At 43.5% G+C, this 19,304-nt stretch overlaps 1 protein-coding gene across 5 annotated transcripts in view; it reads left to right on the top strand.

Moving 5' to 3' along the window:
- Positions 1 to 18,451, top strand: part of crebbpa (CREB binding protein a) — a 41,899-nt gene extending 23,448 nt beyond the window's left edge. For 3 of the 5 annotated variants that reach the window (XM_040004783.1, XM_040004782.1, XM_040004780.1), the window contains exons 5-31: positions 2,030 to 2,143; positions 3,411 to 3,680; positions 3,793 to 3,892; positions 4,078 to 4,215; positions 4,363 to 4,480; positions 4,658 to 4,829; positions 5,925 to 5,987; positions 6,274 to 6,395; positions 6,558 to 6,770; positions 7,076 to 7,384; positions 7,739 to 7,918; positions 8,330 to 8,501; positions 8,944 to 9,062; positions 9,213 to 9,452; positions 9,781 to 9,869; positions 10,723 to 10,803; positions 11,369 to 11,425; positions 12,375 to 12,452; positions 12,558 to 12,625; positions 13,029 to 13,179; positions 13,815 to 13,961; positions 14,073 to 14,186; positions 14,321 to 14,486; positions 14,656 to 14,823; positions 15,177 to 15,338; positions 15,501 to 15,782; positions 16,006 to 18,451. In XM_040004783.1, coding sequence (XP_039860717.1) covers positions 2,030 to 2,143; positions 3,411 to 3,680; positions 3,793 to 3,892; positions 4,078 to 4,215; positions 4,363 to 4,480; positions 4,658 to 4,829; positions 5,925 to 5,987; positions 6,274 to 6,395; positions 6,558 to 6,770; positions 7,076 to 7,384; positions 7,739 to 7,918; positions 8,330 to 8,501; positions 8,944 to 9,062; positions 9,213 to 9,452; positions 9,781 to 9,869; positions 10,723 to 10,803; positions 11,369 to 11,425; positions 12,375 to 12,452; positions 12,558 to 12,625; positions 13,029 to 13,179; positions 13,815 to 13,961; positions 14,073 to 14,186; positions 14,321 to 14,486; positions 14,656 to 14,823; positions 15,177 to 15,338; positions 15,501 to 15,782; positions 16,006 to 18,282 — 6,170 coding nt within the window. In that variant the 3' untranslated portion in view covers positions 18,283 to 18,451. The remainder of the gene's footprint in view (positions 1 to 2,029; positions 2,144 to 3,410; positions 3,681 to 3,792; positions 3,893 to 4,077; positions 4,216 to 4,362; positions 4,481 to 4,657; positions 4,830 to 5,924; positions 5,988 to 6,273; positions 6,396 to 6,557; positions 6,771 to 7,075; positions 7,385 to 7,738; positions 7,919 to 8,329; positions 8,502 to 8,943; positions 9,063 to 9,212; positions 9,453 to 9,780; positions 9,870 to 10,722; positions 10,804 to 11,368; positions 11,426 to 12,374; positions 12,453 to 12,557; positions 12,626 to 13,028; positions 13,180 to 13,814; positions 13,962 to 14,072; positions 14,187 to 14,320; positions 14,487 to 14,655; positions 14,824 to 15,176; positions 15,339 to 15,500; positions 15,783 to 16,005) is intronic. The other 2 variants (XM_040004781.1, XM_040004784.1) reach the window with 2 other exon arrangements.
- Positions 18,452 to 19,304: the final 853 nt, after the last annotated feature.

Raw genomic sequence — 19,304 nt, 5'->3', positions numbered from 1 at the left:
GGTCCTGAGTTCAATTCCAACATCAGGCCGGGGTCTTTCTGTGTGGAGTTTGCATGTTCTCCCCGTGTTTGCGTGGGTTCCCTCCGGGTACTCCGGCTTCCTCCCACTGTCCAAAGACATGCAGCTTGTGGGGTTATTTGTTGGATCATGAACATAAAATTGAGCTTCTCAACCCTGTCCCCCTTTGCCTCAGGTACTTTAGAATTTTAAAAATTCTACAATCGCCTACAGGTTAGGTTTTCTTCCTCTTTGTTCTGTATATGTTTGAAATGTATATTTTGTGATTAGGTTATTTGAGGTAAACTAATGGACGTGTCAGCTTTATCAATTTAGCAAATTTGCAACACAGGGGAACAAACAGTAACAACATCTCCTAACTCAATATATCTTCATAAGTATTTTCATACATCTCTATTGTGTGGTTTGTTTGTTTGTTTGTTTTTTGTTATTCATAGATGATATATTAGTTTTTAAGTTCAATTTATGTCCATTTTTATCATATGCAAGTTTGATTGTTGCTGCAGGTCTATTTATCTTAACCAGACTTTGCACAAGGGAAACTCCCACACGTATCGTTGTTTGTGACCAAGTCTGCTCCTGCTCCTTCCAAAAGTTGATTTCACTCTGTTGGTGAATTTTTCCTTGTTTGTTTCTGTCTGCTCCTTTCTGTGTCGGCCCCAGCATTCCTACCATGAAAAATTCCCCCAAAGCTACTCTCATTTAAATTTGGCTCTGCGCCCTTTGCACAGCTTTTGGGCTTGAATGCTTAAGTTCAGTTGCAAGCCAAACACTCAAGGGGCCAAGGTGTGTTAAGTGTAAAGGAGTCTGTGTCTGCTCTCTCCATACCAGCTCATTTCCTTTTGGTTTGGATCCTTGCCTCTCAGCACCACTGAAATAACTGTGTAGTGAGATTTTGTTCCCCGACACACAGTTATCACTAACGTTATAGATTTATCTGAAGTCTGTTGGCTCCATTTATTCTCGAGTGAGAAACCCCAGAGTCTATAGTGTGAGCAGTTCGAGTCGTGCTTGGATTGGCAGTGGACTTAAATATGAGAGCCTTTCTTTGCATACTGAATTTATAAAAAGATACCAGTATGATAGCAGTACTTTGAGTCTTCGCCAGCTCTTTTGGCTTTCTTACAAAAATAATAAAACATAATTATGTTAATTTCTGCCTAGCTCTTGAATCCATGTAGCAGTTTAATGTGGACCAGCATTTACTTAGTGCCAAGGAGCAAGCAAGCGCCAGGTTGTGATTTCTTGTCAGATTAGCTCCTACTACATTAGCCTGGCCAGAGATGAAATGAAGTACCCCGGTTTGTTCAGTTTCCCATTAGGAAATGCAGTGTAGGTCCCCTCTCCACTAGGCTCAACCAGCAGCCTTTCAAGAGGGAAAATTACTGCAGTGGGCTGAAATGGTGAGCTAACTTCTTGGACTGTTCTCCAGTGTCTCTCATTTACTGTGTCAGTATGTTGTGATTTTCTTCTTATTTCTCAGAGGACAAGTAAACAAGAGTGTAAACAAGTTTTTGTGTGTTAGTGTTCTGTGTAGAATTTTCTTATGACCAGTTGTTATGCAGTTTGAGGAAGAAAAAAAACTTTCCCAAAAGAGGCAAGCTTGAGGTTAGATGCGCAATTAGCCAGTACATTACAGAACCCAGTAACAACTGTGAATCATATGTTAAATCAATGATCCATCAAGAACGTCCGGTCTGAATTGTTCAACCTGGGTATTTTGAAGTGATGTAATCTACCACAAGTGCCTTGTCTGTGATAGATGTTATTCAGATGAAGTAAAAACTGCAGCTGGGGATTCTTGGTAAACATAAAAAAGGAGGAGGAAAGAAGCGATGTTGGTTACAGGTTGACTAGTGTGGAATAAAATGAAATTTAATTTAATTTTGTCTTACTGGAATAAATGCAACAACCATAATGAGTTCAAGTTAGTCAGGTTGGATGTGACCAAATATGACAGATGGTATCACAGTTTTCAACCTTGTTCCTCTCTCATCTTCTCTTCTTGCAGTGGCTCACTGTGCGTCGTCCAGACAGATCATCTCCCACTGGAAAAATTGCACTCGACACGACTGTCCCGTCTGCCTGCCGCTGAAGAATGCCAGCGACAAGCGCACCCAACAGCGTAAGTAGCTAAGTAGCGATCTCTGGCCCACCATCGCCTAAGCATTGTCAGGACACTTATATCTGCAGAAATCAAAAACTAGGCTGAAATTGTTTTCAGAGATTGTTTTTGGTAAGCAAGATATTGAAACCTGGTGAGCTTTCTGTCAACGGCCTCAATTTGTATCTCAGTCATTACAGGATTGGTATATTGAGCTGTAATGGTCACAGTAGTAGTTTTTAGAAAGGCTCGCTTTCGAAAGTCAGGAATGTGTGTGTTGGAATTATGTATATCTTGGCATTCAGAGTCAGTCAGGCTATTTATTTCTAGGCCTTTGCTTCTCTGTGATGACTAAAAGCACTCAGCGAATAAGAGTGTGGTCCTGCTGGGCTTGTAATCTGACACACAGGAGGTATAGCAGTGTGATCGAGGGTGAGAGAGGATGCAGAGAGCGTGTGCTCATGGAGTCTGACAGAGCAATTGGCTGTTGGGTTATTTACTTCTTCTCTCTACCAGAACAGAGCTGAGTTTGACGCGCTTTCCAACACATACTGGAAGCTTCTGTTGTTCCTGTTTAGTGTTGATTCTCTCATGTACCTGCTATCATCTGGCTGGTTTGCTGTATTTTAGGTCCTATCATCTCATTCTTCTGCCTAGATTACTTGGATTTATTTTATTTTATTTTGGCACCTCATATTTCAGCACTTAAAGCATTTTAGTCTTAGTCTTCCCTAGTTTGGCTTAAATGTTAAAAAACATGATGTTGGGGCTTGTGCTCCTGCCAATGCAGACGGTGTAGTTTTTCTTTGTTCTGCCTCATTTGATTTGAGTCTTTGCGCATACTAAGAGATTTGGTCTTTTAGCCCAACCAACACCTGAACCCGGAAAAATATGTGAACACTCTTCCCCTTAAAGGGATTTATAGATTTATTCAGTCCCTGGCTTTATAAAGCATTTAGCCTTACACTAATGTTCTGATTGTATCATGCTGCCGTGTTGTGACTTAATCTTGCCCGAAGTCAAAGCATGCAGATGTATGTGTGTTTTTGTTTTTATCTGTTGAAGTATTCTTTTTAAAATGATGACTGCATTTGAATTATTTCTATATTCAAAAAATGTTTCTATTCATGTCTTTGTCACTTGGCTAGTAGTATTCACATGTGCATTTTGTGTACAGACTTAACTTGTTGCAGTATTAGTGTAGAGACAGTTTGCAGGTTGTTACCAATATAAAACAATATGATGTCATGTGGATGTTGTGGGCTGACTTTTTGATATCCCTCCCCAGCCATGCTAAGCTCCCCGAATACAGGCCTCCAGAACTCGATGTCCTCTGTAGGCGTGGGCCAGCCCAGTACTCCCACCATTAGTACCTCAGCCCCCATAGACCCCAGCTCAATGCAGAGAGCTTATGCGGCACTTGGGCTGCCCTACAGCAGTCAGGCCACTGGACAGGCTCCAACCCAGCAGGCTCCAGGCGCAGGACAGACAGCAGGTGCACCGAACACCCAGGCTCAACAACAACTTCCACAGCAGATGAGACCCATCAGTGCACTTGGTAAATTAATTTTTTATGCTTAAAAATGACAGTTCATACCCATATTTTATTCACTGAGTTTGATTTTTAAATCAAGGGAGTGCCGTTTGCTCACTGTATTCTGTATTCACAGGTAACCAGATGGCTCTTGGAAATGCAGCAATGGGTGTGCCCACTTCAGAACAGACAAACCTGCACACAGACTCCCTTCCCAACACACTCAACACTAACAAGTCAGTCTCTGTCAAGTATAATAAGAATAATTACATTCATTTATTAAAAATACTTGTTGGCCTGTTTGTTTGGGTTTTTTTTTTTTAAGGTTTCTTTTTAAATTATATATTTTTAAATTGAGTAACCACAGGAATAGATATCCATGGATGTGGGATTTCTAAATTTTCTTCATTTGCACCTGCAGTCAGCTGCTGTCAGATGGGTCAGCTGTGGGCTCAATGAGCAGCCTACCCACAGCAGCACCTGTCTCTGCCACAGGCTCCAGGAAAGCCTGGCATGAGCACGTCACTCAGGACTTGCGCAATCACCTCGTACACAAACTGTAAGTGTATACCTCTGCTGGAGAGATCCTAACCTGTTAGTCACCTTTTGATTTTGTTTGAAAGGCTGGATATTTAAGGCAATGGTTTGAAATTAAGTAGAAGTTATCAGAAGTTCTATTTGCTTATCTTGTGCTTTCCTGCAACAGAGTACAAGCCATATTCCCTACCCCTGATCCGGCAGCTTTGAAGGACAGACGAATGGAGAACTTAGTGGCCTACGCCAGAAAGGTGGAAGGTGATATGTATGAGTCAGCTAACAGCCGGGTAAGTATCCTGAAAAACCGCATCAGCCAGGGACTGACTTGAATTGCTCAACTTGACACATTCAACATCAAACGCTTTTCAAAGGCTTTTACCATAGTTCAAAATTTCACAGAACATGCCTTTTCCCTCAATGTTTCATATTGCCTTTCTTCATCCCTCCAACCTTCTTCCTTTTAGGACGAGTACTATCACTTCTTGGCTGAGAAAATATACAAAATCCAAAAAGAGTTGGAGGAGAAGAGGCGTTCAAGGCTTCAGAAACAGATCATCAACCAGGCACCTATGGCTGCCCAGGGAACCCAGCAACCAGTCCTAGCCCAGCCCAATGCCTTGGGCCCACGACCACAGAGTAAGTGTAAGATTATATGAACGTGTTTTGGGTAAAATCACATTGTTTTCAAATTGATTTAATTACCCAGTTATGGTTATATAAAAATACCAGTGGTTTACCTGTACAGCCCTCTCAATTTGAAGGGCTTATGGCAGAATTATAAATTGTACTTTTAGTCATGTTTGTATGCCCAGAGGCTTTATCCATATTGCCCTATTATTAGGGCTGCTCGATATAACGATATATATCGGATGACGATATAAAACCGTCTATCGTTTCATTTTACGCTGTCGTTTGTTTCGTGGTGTCATAAAATAAACTGTTTACAGCAATATTTTTTTCATCGTTTTGATAATCACTGTAGTGGCTATATTAATTAAAGTTCTCTCTTTCTCTTATATTTAATATAACCACACTACGGACGGACAAGCACCTGTTTTTATGCGTTGTCGTTAGCAACAACGACGGTAAAACCATCACGTGTCCGCTTGTTTATTTTCCACAAACCTTTCACAATAAAGCTCAAGATCCTGTTGAGACTTTTCAAAATAAACTGAATCGCGTGAAAGATGCAGAGTGTTTACAGATGGGAAGCAAAAAAGAGCCGTCAGGTGCTAAAAAAACAAACAAACCTTAGACTCAAACGTTAGAACAGGCTTTCCCCGCAGCACGCCGTGTAATAAATACTCCCAAAGAAAACGGCGGCTGGTTCAACTTATGTCTAAAAATGTGTAGTTTCATGCATCGGTAAAACACTAGACTCCAGATACACAACGCCCAGCTGGAAACACTTCAGCTACCCGAGATTCACAGAATTTACAGAAAATGTTAATTTTTGTGATTTATATCTTTATCGGACAATAGATGTTTTATATCGGGATATGAGATTTTGGTCATATCGCACAGCCCTACCTATTATATATGTGCCTTAACAGGTCTAATCACTTTCAAAAGGTCGTTTCCCCCCCAGTCTAAAATTGAAAATGGATATATGAGCTGAGCTCAGTGAGCAGCCTGTCCACAGCAGCATCTGTCTCTGATGTTGCAATGTATTTATTTTTAATTGTTATTGTTGTTTTCTTTTAACTGTACAAGTTTGTTTTGTTTTTGCAGATGGACCTATTCCTCTTCCCAACATGCCAAATCAGATCATGAGTCGCATGCAGGCTTCACAAGGTACATTTTTAATAATACATATGGGAGTTTCAGAGTGCACAAAAAGTGAAATAAAACAACTGGTAGAATAGACAGGATAGCCAGACATGCTTATTAACACTGCATAAAATGTATGGTACAGGAAATAATGAGCTGTATACAAGACAAACAAGAAGAAGAATGGGGAAGTTACAATTGAACTAAATCAGGAAAACATCTCTCTCTACCAGCTTGGCTTTGGGTCATATTTCTTTATTCCTATTTGTTGTGCCAATTTCTAAAGTGTCTGATTTACTCCTCTGTACAGGAATCAACCAGTTCAACCACATGACTCTACCCAATGCCCAGATGTCTCAAGCAACAATGGGACCCCGTGCTGCCTCACCCATGAATCACCCTCAACAGATGAACATAAACTCAGTCCCAGCGGTAAGGGGGCAGACCGCGGGCCACAAAAATCACACCCACACATGGGGCAGGCGTGTAACATGAGCTGGCACCCAGTTACACGCTCTCAAGGAATGCATAAGCTAACTTGGGTGTACAAATAAGATTACTGCACCTAGTAATATCTTCTTTCCTGCCTCGTAGATGGGAATGTCTCCCTCTAGGATGCCCCAGGCCCAGGGCATGATGACTGGACACAGTGGAGGAAACATGGTGGGTCAGACTGCCAACCAGGGTCAGTTTTTGCCTCAGAACCAGTTTCCTCCAGGATCTGCTCCAGCTGCTGCAACGGGTGCGATGAATGTCACAGTGGTGCCAGGCATGGGTCAGCCACAGGCACAGGCTGCTGTCACTCAGGTGAGACACGAAGGAGGTGGAGCTGTAGTTACCTGAGCCGCATAATGGATTTGGATTGGCTGATTTCTGTACAGTTGTTCAGAGTTCGCCTAATTGCAACTAGTTGCTGAAGAACTAAACTCAAATTACTTCACCATTCATACAACACACTAATTACTCTTAAATTGTTTTTACCAATCACAAGGTGCTTTCTAAACCCCAAATTGTGTGCTATGTTGTGTTTGTCTGTTTGACCTTATGACTGTATGTTTGTCTGCTTGTCGTGTGTGTGTGTCTGCCTGCTCTTTGTGTGTCCTTCTCTCCAGCAGCAGCAACAGCAGCAGAGTGCTAACATCCCCATGAATGCACTTGGCCCCTCGCTGGGCCCACAGCTAGCCTCTTCCCAAACCCCCTTGCACTCCACGCCTCCGCCTGCTGCCTCCTCTGCCTCTACGGCTGGGGGGGCCACTAACCTGCCGCTCCCCCAGCCCTCCAGCCGCAGCTCTACCCCCACCCTCCCTGCCCCAGCCCCAGCCCAGGGTGCCACCCCGCCCTGCCCCACCCAGTCCCAACCCCAGACGGAGCTCCCTGCAGCAGCACAGACGCAGCCCCCACCTCAGCCCCCTACCACGCCGGTGAGACTGAGTCTCTTCGCATGCCCTCCACTTTTGACTCCCTCCCGTGCAAACTCCCATCCCTCTGCCTGCCATGTACCAAACCATCCCATCCACATCCACCTTTTCTATCTAATAACTTCATTTTCACCACTGTTTGTAAGCCCCCCCAATCACAATGGGAATATTACACCTCTCATCGTAAGGGAGCAATGATATGTATGCGGGAGGTGTGCATTCGTGTCATAGCCTCAGAGCCCTGCATGCAAAACAAAACAAACAAAAAAAAGTTGTTGCAAACACATCATGACTGTATTTTTTCTCCCTCTTTGCCCCTGTCCTTCCCTGTCCTTTTTCCCCTCTTTTGTGTTTCAGCTGTCTCAGCCAGGAGCCAGTCTGGATAATCGGGTGCCCACACCAGCCTCAGCCGCCAGCGCCGACCTGCACTCGCAGCATGTTGGAGCAGACCTGCCTACCCAAGAGGTCAAAACGGAGACGCACCATGATCAACAGGAATTTGAGGCTACTGGTGGAAAAACTGAGCCCAAGATGGAGGTGAGCTGTGACTGCAATTTAAAATGAGTAAAAACCTAAACTATAACTTATTTATGCTTATAATTTTAATTAATCTTAATTAAGAGACACCTTATCTGATAGTTGTTCATTAGATCACGACCTGATTTGGATTCACTTTTTTTGTGAAGAAAACAACATGCCGCCTACACCATTGGCTGGTTGAAGCTAGTGAGCTGTCCTTGGCTGTCAGCATTACAAAATGCCTTATAAAGCATTTAGTCAAATTAAGAGCTTAGAATAACAAAGTCAAGGGATTCGCAAATAATTGAGCTCATGAGGTTATAAACAAGAAAATCATTATTCGAAAGAGTATTACTGTCATGAGTAGACGGCTATTTCTATTGTTTACATGACTGTGGTATGAAATGTCTTTTACCTATATGTTTATAGACTGAAGATGAGCCTGCTTCAATGTTGGCCAAGAAGGAAGAGCCAGAGGAAAAGCCGGAGCCCATGGAGGTGGAGGAGAAGAAGCCGGAAATTAAGACGGAACCCAAAGAAGAGGAAGAGGGTGGAGCTAACAGCACAACCACCTCATCCCCATCTCAGTCACGGCGGAAAAGTGAGTCTAGGGCCAGGGGAATGAAAAACTCTGCGTAACTCTGACTGAGGTTTCCTCAGTAATCAGGGAGGGTTTTAGTTATTGCTGTTAATGTATACAATGATAAAGTCAAAATGCCATCAGTAGTTGCGCTGACAGAATTATGTCCAGATACTTTTGAGATACTTTGAACTTTAATAATAAACTTTGTAATATAGAAACCTACAAAGAGCAGAAGTGCTGGGAAATGTAAGTGAAATTGTAGAACTCTGGTACGGTGGGAAAAATTGTTATGCTATTGGTTATAATTTGGAAAGAAGTAGATTTCCCTTAAAGGCAAGTAATTTGGGGTAGTGTCAAGTAACTAAACGTACAATATAGAAACATTTTTGTTTCATTTTTTTTCTCTTCACCTTTACCCAAAATTTCCCCTTACCTTGGCTTTCCATTGTATATTTTTCAGTTTTTAAACCTGAGGAGTTGCGCCAGGCTCTGATGCCAACTCTGGAGAGTCTGTACAGGCAGGACCCCGAGTCCCTGCCCTTTAGACAACCAGTAGACCCTATGCTCTTGGGTATCCCGGTATGTAGCAAACAACAGCTGGCTGCTTAAACACAGCAGCACTTGTAGGTGTTTCAAAGTGTTGCTTGTTCTTCTGGTGTGAACAGATAATTGAGATGCACCATCTTAACTCTTAATCGTGTAAAACTTTCCTCTTCCTTCTCTCTTTAGGATTACTTTGACATTGTGAAGAACCCAATAGACTTGTCCACAATAAAGCGCAAGCTTGACACAGGTCAGTACCAGGAGCCCTGGCAATATGTGGATGATGTCTGGCTGATGTTCAACAACGCCTGGCTCTACAACCGCAAAACATCCCGTGTCTACAAGTACTGCTCTAAGCTGGCTGAGGTGTTTGAGTCAGAGATTGACCCTGTCATGCAGGGCCTGGGCTACTGCTGTGGGAGAAAGGTGAGATCCAGTGGGTGGACAATAGATTTTTGAATGCCTGCAGTTTTATTTCAGGATAATATTCTTTGTCTTCTATAAATAACTGTTTGGATATTTTTTATATTATAAATGTAGTGTTAAACTCTGCTTCTGCTCTCGGTTTAAATTAATGTTTCATTAGGATGAGCCCAAGTTTTACCTGCCCACATTTTGAGTTCTCACTGAAATTTGGCAAAGATTTTCCAAACCAAAGCCAAAACTCTAAATTCTAATCTTCAGACTCACTTTTTCTTGAACAGTTTTATTTGGACCTTCTTGACCTTTCTTGTCGTCTCACTTGTGTTTACAGTACGAGTTCTCCCCTCAAACCCTCTGTTGTTATGGCAAGCAGCTCTGTACCATACCTACTGGAGGCACATACTACAGTTACCAGAACAGGTATCTTTTTATGAATAAATGTACTTAATGTGTGTGTTTTGTTCAACTAGGTCAAAAAACAAATGTTGGGTGAGCACATGCTTAATCGCACCGAGGAATCTCATTTGCATTGCACATTTGCATGCACAGTTTTGATGGACCAAAATTGCAGCCATTTGAACTGTTGCGCATCCCCCCGTGAGCCCGGGTTCTGATCATCTGTAGCTGTAGTGGGATCGCTGTCATACCAGTAACGGTTTTAATGGCTCTGCCTTCAAGTCCTGGCACAGTGTGAGACTTCAGAATGGTTTTGCTCCCATTTATTAACTGTCAGGTTCCAGCATCATACATTAGAAGAAACACCCAAATGACCATCAGACAAAAAAAACAAGCCATGTGTTAATTGTTTTTTTTCTCTCGGCATCTGTCAAGGGGACTATGTGAATTCATTGTCGCTGCCCCCTGTGTTGCGTGATGACTGAAAATATAACGCTTTAGTTTAGGCCACAAGCTGCCTTCCCCATCATTGACTTCTCTTCTCAGTAGAATTTAGCACATTGCTTTACACAGTGTACCTTGCACCCCCTCCTGTATAAACTGTGGAACTGCAGCGTTTTTGAGCAGCGCAGCAGCAAGGAATGAGACTCCTGCAGCGCAGTCCATTTACACTCTCAATAGGAGTTCAGGGAATCCCCGCTCTACATAAAAACCTAGTGTTATTTTGCACAATTTGCCTGGGCACACTCAATCCTATAGCTTAACATCAACTTTTGCAATATGACTCACATTTGGATACAACGATAATCTTTTATCCTGGTATCTTTATCATTTTTAACGTGCTGAATGTGTGTTTGTTTTTTCTTTTTTCTTGCAGGTATCATTTCTGTGAAAAATGTTTCAATGAGATCCAGGGGGATAGTGTGACGTTAGGAGATGATCCTGCACAACCACAGACGTAAGTAAAACACTGGCTTCTGCAGATCTTTAAAATCCTACAACACTAAATTCATTCTAATAGAAAAACAATCCTTTAAAATGTCTCTTAAAATACAGAAACTAAATCTACATCAAGATTTTGCTTCATGGTTGAAATCTGTACCAGACATGCATAAAAGGGAGATTTTTTCTGATGTTTAGTGTTTCGAACTTGGGAATCGGCACAGTGTAATCCCACATGATGTTTCCGGACTCCGATATTTCCTGTTTGGATACATGCAGTTTGTTGCACACACCTTGGTCAAACTACAGAAAACAACTGCAATCCAAGATCATAATATTTTTCTTCTCAAAATTTAAAACAAGTGAAGTTAACAATTTGTTTCAGCAGAATTGCTTCATAGTTAAGATGCGAACATCCACTGAAATATTGACAACATCTCTAGCTTTAAAACCATCTTAATGTGAACACATTGCTTGAAAAAAAGATTTCTTACTATTCAATATCTGTGTTATTTATCTGCTATTTTATAGTCACGGTATTACTTGGTTAACTTTTTCTGGTCGTTTTGCCCACACTTTAGGAGGATATCGAAAGACCAGTTTGAGCGGAAGAAGAACGATGTCCTCGACCCTGAACCGTAAGTCAACACAAACCACACACCCTTCAGTGAAAGGAACTCAGAATGGTCGGTCTTTGCTTCTTTTCCCAGAGTTGATCTCTGATGCCTTTTTCTGCTCATGTGTTGCTGATCACGTCTTTAAACATTTTTTTCCCCTGCCACCCACATCTGGCTTTGTTTTGGTGTGTTTTTTCTGCACAGTCTGCATATTTTCTCTCTGATCAATCTCTTTGGTTTCAGTGAAGCCCAAGGGCAGCTCAGCAGCACCACCTGCTGAGTGTAACTTGATGTCGAAGTTCTCTCTTTCTAGCGAGGGCTTGGATTAGAGAGCACAGGTCATAAAGTAGCTGTCTTTTAGATTGGCCACTGTGATTTTTAGATATGTTGCACAAATGTTATGCTAAACCTCCCACAAAGGCGCTCTTGTATTGGCTGGCTTGCACGAGCGTAACGACTGGAGGAACATTGACGTGAATGACGATCTCTATGTTGCTTGCTGCCCGAGCAGTAAAGATATCAACATTCATACAAATGATAACCACGGGGAAACACGACTGGAATAGTGTGTATTTTGTAACGATGTGTGAGAACTGAGTGATATTTTAGTTCTGTTAAATTTTGTGTGCGTTTCTTTTTTTGTATTTGCATTTTCTTTGGTTTTAAATTTGAAAAGTGAAAGCATCCCATGCTAACTCCACACAGAGGGTTCTCTCTCTGTACTCTGGCTTCCTCCCAAAGTCCAAAGATATGTGTGTTGGGCTCGTTGGGGATGTGAAATTGGTGATTCAGAATTAGCTGTCGATGAGAATCCACAAACGGTTTTCCATCTCTTTGTGATTCCCTGCAACAGACTAGTGATGTGTCCAGCGTTAAGCCCACCTTGTGCCCCGTGACAGCTGGAATAAGCTACAGCCCCACTGATGATGATGAATATTAACGATTTTTTTGTATGTTTTCTTTTTTTAAGGTTTGTTGAATGTAAAGATTGTGGACGGAAGATGCACCAAATATGCGTCTTACACTACGAGGTCATTTGGCCATCTGGGTGAGAATTTTGACCGCCATTGCTTTTTGTACATTTTTGCAAATTTGTATTTCCGCTAACAGTGTGTTTAACCTCCCCCTGTATGATATGTTGTTTTTTCCTCAGATTTATCTGTGACAACTGTTTGAAGAAAAGTGGAAAAACACGAAAGGAAAACAAGTTCTCAGCAAGAAGTTAGTACTCCTTCCTGTTTCAGATGTGAAGTCTTTGGTTCATCTTTCACGGCTATTTATTTTTGGATTTTTCAGAATGTCAACAGATTATTGAAGATTTGTCTTAAGCTAAGACTTCCTCCATGTGCCCATGGTCTGCATACATCTCAGTGTGGTGTTAGCCTTGTAGTTTAATTATCAGTTTAGGCCTGGAGGACCATATCTGACTTTGATGGAATATGTTAGTGACATATTGGTGATCTGAAGTTTTATAGTCTCACATAGACCATCAATAGTGTCCTAATGTTGTTGTTCTCTCCATGCTGCAGGTTGTTGTGTACTTTTTCCTGGAAAAATGAAGCTCCTGCTTCAGGAAACAGATTTGACCCTTTTCAAACTTCTGCCTTGTGCTTGTCTGTTGTAGGGCTGCAAGCAACACGACTAGGAACGTACATAGAGGACCGTGTGAATAAATACTTGAAGCGACAAAACCACCCAGAGGCTGGGGAAGTGTTTGTACGAGTGGTGGCAAGCTCTGATAAAACGGTGGAGATTAAACCAGGCATGAAAGCTAGGTAAGACCATCATTAACAGAGGAGAAAGAGGGATAGGATGTTTGGATATTAGAATTTTAAAAACAATGTTTTCCATTGAAAGTAACATATTTTGTACTTGTCTACTAGGGTTGCCTTAGTCAAATAAATGAACAACCAAAGAGTCAACAGTTTGGGTGAGGGTAGCCAAACCTCCTTAATTTGTAGATAAGCTGGCAAGGCTTGTGTTTTTCCCTAGCTTATTTTAATTGCCATAAAGAATGCAATGTCCTCTATAAAGATTTTATACCCACTCAGAGTAATTGTGAAACATGCCTGTTTGATGAGATGTTGTGCACACCCTCCTAGGAGGCCTTACGGTGTTGTTAGATTCACCATGGGATCAAAGTCAACAATGCGTGTCCTATCTTTGCAGGGAGGAGTCCCTACTCCAAGAGCCTGTTATCTTAAAGTTAAATGATTTAAGGCTTTTAGCTTTTTATTGACTAAAGGCAACTTGACTTGAATAGTCCCATTGTGTTCTTCACATCTGCTGAAAGCTACTGGCTTTCCACGTCTGTCACTGATTTTAGCAGATGTGAAGAACACAGTGGGACGATTCAAGTCATATTTTCATGGCTATACATTTTAATATTTCCTTTTGTTGGTTTCAACAGGTTTGTAGATACAGGTGAAATGCCAGAGGCCTTTCCTTATAGAACCAAAGCACTTTTCGCATTTGAGGAAATTGATGGTGTAGACGTGTGCTTCTTCGGCATGCACGTACAGGAGTATGGCTCTGAGTGCCCATTCCCCAACACTAGGTCTGTGCGTTCAGTTATGTCACACAGCAATAAATAATATTAACTTTTCTTTGCGGTTTTCTGTGGTTCACATAAGATTTAACTTGTCTTCTTTCTTTTTAACCTTTGCAGACGGGTCTACATATCATACCTTGACAGTATTCACTTCTTCAGACCTCGGATTCTACGAACAGCCGTTTACCATGAGATCCTTATTGGCTATCTAGAATATGTCAAGAAACTTGGGTAAGGCTCACTCTATTCTTTGACTGTTCTTCCTGACGACTTGCACAACTGGCAAAAGCCTCAGTAGATCCAGGTCTCGGGGTAACGTCATCACTGTCTCTTTGGCCTGACTTACTGTTCACGTGTGTTCACAGATATGCCCAGGCCCACATCTGGGCATGTCCTCCCAGTGAAGGTGACGACTACATCTTTCACTGCCATCCTCCTGACCAGAAGATCCCCAAGCCTAAAAGACTGCAGGAGTGGTACAGGAAGATGTTGGACAAGGCTTTTGCTGAGAGGATCCTGCATGACTACAAGGTAACAAGGCGGAATGAAGGATGCCATGTTATTACCACATAAAAGCTAAAGTGACCAAATTGTAAAGGGCAGATGATAATGTTATTGACTACTGAGGTCTTTGTTATATTAATCAGATGTCTCATAGCTGTTGTTGGGATTAACCCAGTGTTTTCCATCCGTCTCTCAGGATATCTTCAAACAGGCAACTGAAGACCGACTGACCAGCGCCAATGAGCTGCCTTACTTTGAAGGTGACTTCTGGCCTAATGTGCTTGAAGAGAGCATCAAGGAGCTGGAGCAGGAGGAAGAAGAGCGGAAGAAGGAGGAGAACACAGCTGCCTCTGAAACTCCAGAGGTATGATTATTATACGAGGGTTTAATGTACTAGAGCAGCAGAAACTCCACTATCTTGTATTGTGTTACTATCTTTGTCTTTCCATTGCAGTTGAATGATTCGATATAAGGAGTTTAAAGAATTAAAAAATGTATTTTTATGTACTACTACCTTAAACATAGGGATATTTGAATCAAAATAATTTCAGTGGAATTTAATAATGAGATTAAGGTGACATCAAACAAAGGCAGAGAGTAACTAATGAACTGTGAAAATTTGTGCACTCTGTGCTAAGTTTTAGCACTGGAAACAGTGAGAATATATAATGATGGAATAATTCATACATAACATGTTTTCTTTAATATATTTTTTAGGGAACACCAAGTGACAGTAAAAACGCTAAGAAGAAGAACAACAAGAAGACCAATAAAAACAAGAGCAGCGTGAGCCGAGCCAATAAGAAGAAGCCTGGGATGCCAAATGTAGCTAATGATTTGTCTCAGAAGTTGTACGCCACCATGGAGAAGCATAAAGAGGTCAGACTTGTTTCTTGTTTTTTTGTGGTAGTGAAAATTGGGAGGTGATGAACAATAATTTTATGGATGTGATCAAAAGGTTAACTAGTGGGAAACAGTCCGAATAACGAAAGTAAGTCATACTTTATTTTGATTTTTTTTCCCCCCTCTCCTTTGCTGAAGGTGTTCTTCGTGATTCACCTTCATTCTGGGCCCATGGTCAACACTTTGCCGCCCATCGTGGACCCCGACCCATTGCTCTCCTGTGACCTGATGGATGGCCGTGATGCCTTCCTGACTCTGGCAAGGGACAAGCACTGGGAGTTCAGCTCCCTCAGGAGGTGCAAGTGGAGCACCATGTGCATGCTTGTTGAACTGCACAACCAGGGACAGGATCGCTTTGTCTATACTTGTAACGAGTGCAAGCACCACGTGGAGACACGCTACCATTGCACTGTGTGCGAGGTTAGTTTCCACTGCACTGTTGTTTTTACACTCGATTATTTTGTGTCAGTTTGGAACTAGGGAGAAAAAAAAAGAAAAGAATGATTGGAAGTGGAAATCTGTCAGATACGTGGAATGACGTACATGAACTGAGTCAGAGATATCATTTGTTAAACTTTTTAGTTTACCATCTTTGGTTGGACTTTAATTACTATGTCCCCTTTTCTTCTTTTTCCCCTCTTAGGACTTTGATCTTTGCATTAATTGCTACAACACAAAGGGCCACGAGCACCAGATGGTCAAGTGGGGTCTTGGCCTGGATGATGATAACAACAGCCAGAGTGGGGAGGCCTCCAAGAGCCCACAGGAGAGCCGGCGTTTAAGTATTCAACGGTGCATTCAGTCCCTGGTCCATGCTTGTCAGTGTCGCAATGCCAACTGCTCTCTGCCGTCCTGCCAGAAGATGAAGCGAGTGGTACAGCACACCAAGGGTTGCAAACGCAAAACCAACGGTGGCTGTCCTGTATGTAAGCAGCTTATTGCTTTATGCTGTTATCACGCAAAGCACTGTCAGGAGAACAAGTGTCCTGTCCCGTTCTGCCTGAACATCAAGCACAAGCTTCGCCAGCAGCAGCTGCAGCACAGGCTCCAGCAGGCCCAGTTGATGAGGAGAAGAATGGCCACCATGCAATGCAGAACCATGCCGCTACCATCCCCACCGCCATCAGCTGCCCCTAGCACTCCTACTTCCCACACTCAGCCCAGCACTCCCCAAACACCCCAGCAGCCTCTTTCCAACCAGCCGCAGACCCCCAACTCAGCAGGCGTCATGTCCCCGTCTTTCTCCAATGCACCTCGCACTGCCCAAGCTCAGGCACCGGTGTCTCAGGGCAAACCTGGGCCCCAGGCCTCCCCTCTACACCAGCAGCAGTCCCCTCTCCCTCAGCCCCCCCAACCATCACAGCAGCTATCTCAGCAGCCACCTCCCATCGCTGCAGTCAAGATGGCACAGCGCATCGAAATGATGGCGCAGGCCCAGCAGAACCAGCGGAACTACCGTGTCAACGTGAATGGTTTGCCCATGAATCCCCAGCAGCCACAACAGCGCATGACGGCACCAATGCAGCCAGCAATGCAGATGGTGCCTGGGCCCCGGGGACCACCAGTCATGCAACCTGGTATGGCCACTGGACAGTGGGGTGGAGCTTCAGGCCCCATCCAGCCAGGTCAAACTCAACAACCAGGTCTTGTTCCAGGCCAGTCCCCACAGCAGCCCATGACCATGCAGCGAGCCATGATGCCACCAGGGCAGCAACCCCAGCAAAGCCAGAGGATGCTGATACCACAGCAGGCCGGTGCCCGGCCACAGACCCCCCAGAGAGCTGGAGCTATACCTCCAAATGCTCTGCAGGACCTCCTCCGCACCCTAAAGTCTCCCAGCTCACCCCAGCAGCAGCAGCAAGTTCTAAACATCCTCAAATCAAACCCTCAGCTAATGGCTGCGTTCATTAAACAGCGAACAGCCAAGTACCATGCCAACCAGCCGCAGCAGCAACAACCGCAACAGCAGCAACAAGCAGGCCAACAACAGCAGCCTGGCATGCCAGCAATGCAGAATATGGCTATGTCTGGAGGGGCAGTGCAAAGGACGGGGATGCCACCACAGCAACCACAGCAGCCTCAAGTGCAGGGCATGGCTGCATTAGGGAATCAAGGGCAGCTGAACACCGCGCACAATGCAAACCCCCAGATCCAGGAGATTTTCCGCAGGCAACTCTTATTGCAGCAGCAACAACAGCAGCAGCAGCAGCAGCAGCAGCAACAGCAGGGAGTGTTACCACAGAGCCACCCGGGTCAGTTTGCTGCTCAGTCGCAGGGTACAACGCCCACCTACTCCCAGCTCCGACTGCAACAGCAGCAAATGCAAATGCAGGCAGGGGCACCTGGGGGCCCCATGGGTCAGCTCCCACCAATGGCTCAGATGGCCCAGTCTGGCATGGGGATGGACTCAACCCAAAATTTACTGCATCAACGACTGCTTCAGCAGCAGCAGCAACTTCCCCAGCAGCAGGCTGTCCTAAAGCAGCAGATGGGCTCCCCTGGCCAACCAAGCCCCATGAGCCCTCAAACCCACCTCCTGGCTGGGCAGACTCAAGGCGGAGCCCACCTCCCCAGCCAACCTGCTTTAGCCAACGCCCTCAGCAACCAGGTCCGCTCCCCAGCACCAGTCCAGTCCCCTTGTCCACCCTCGCAGCAGCCCCCACATTCCAGTCCTTCGCCGCAGGTCCAGAACCAGCCCCAACCCTCACCTCAGCACCCACCCCCACCCCACTCGGGTTCACCCCACACAGGGCTTGGGGGCCCACTGCAGTCGATGGAGCAAGGACACTTGGGGACACCAGAACAAAGCGCCATGCTACCGCAGCTTAATACGCCCAACAGAGGAGGGCTGAGCAATGACTTGGGGATGGTAGGAGATGCTACAGGGGACACTCTGGAGAAGTTTGTGGAGGGATTGTAGCATTTCTGCTGGGAACTAAAGAACATATTGTCACTCCCACGGACCTGTCCTCCCACTCCTCTTCCTCGTTTTCCCTCAAACTCTTTATCCCGTTAGAGGGCTTTGTTTGTTCTTTGTAAGGCTGACAACGGTTTTTGTACTGACATGTAAAAAGTTTCAAACGTTGCAACAAAACAAGAAAATTTGGTTCATTTAAAATAAAAATAAAAAAATAAAAAATTCAAAACCTTTAGGGAATGTAATTGTTTCCTAACCCTAAATGGTAGGTATTTCTTCCTTGGGATGTTGAGGGATTTGCAAGTTGCTTCTTAAAATGAAATTAAAGTCACAAAGAATATATTTTTTTGGTTGAGACCAAATGTGTTCAGTACTCATTTTTTTAAATTTTGTTTGTTTTCTTGTTTTTTGGGGGGGTTGTTTGTTTATGGGTTCATGCCTTTCTTTCTTTTTTTTTTTTTTTTTTTTTTTTCTTTTTTTTTTTTTTTTTTTTTTTTTTACAAAAATGTAAAGTTGCATTATATTATTCATATCTTTATTTTGTACCTTTTGAGAATTTTTTTTTTTTTTTTGTTTTTTTTTTTTTTTTTCTTTTTTTGGAAACTGTAAAATATTTTGTCTCTGAATTGGGCCAGGTTTTTGTTATCTTCACAAGCTGTCATTCCTGGCAATTGTAATCTAGTGTTGTACTATTACTGCAAGAAGATGCGTTCAGGGACAATGACCGCTCCCATTCTTTTTGTGTGTATGAAGAGCACTCATTTGTATTAAAGTAGGAAATGGCCTGCAGCAGTTTGTGTAAACAGGCATGTATGCAGGAGCACATGAAGACACTGACACAAACCCTCACAGTCACTAAAGCCGCGTTTCCACCACAGGAACTTTTACCAGGGACTAGGGACCATACTTTCAGTTACGTTTGGGGTAATTATTTAACCCCCACCAAAAAGAAGGTCTCTGCTTTGGGTGGTTTTGAAGCGCTGAACATTTCTGATTGGAGTACCCGTCTTTACCACCAACTCCAG

This window comes from Simochromis diagramma, unplaced genomic scaffold (assembly GCF_900408965.1).
Source record: "Simochromis diagramma unplaced genomic scaffold, fSimDia1.1 OVJJ01000487.1, whole genome shotgun sequence".
Taxonomy (NCBI): Eukaryota; Metazoa; Chordata; class Actinopteri; order Cichliformes; family Cichlidae; genus Simochromis; species Simochromis diagramma.
This window is presented reverse-complemented; position numbering and strand designations above follow the sequence as displayed.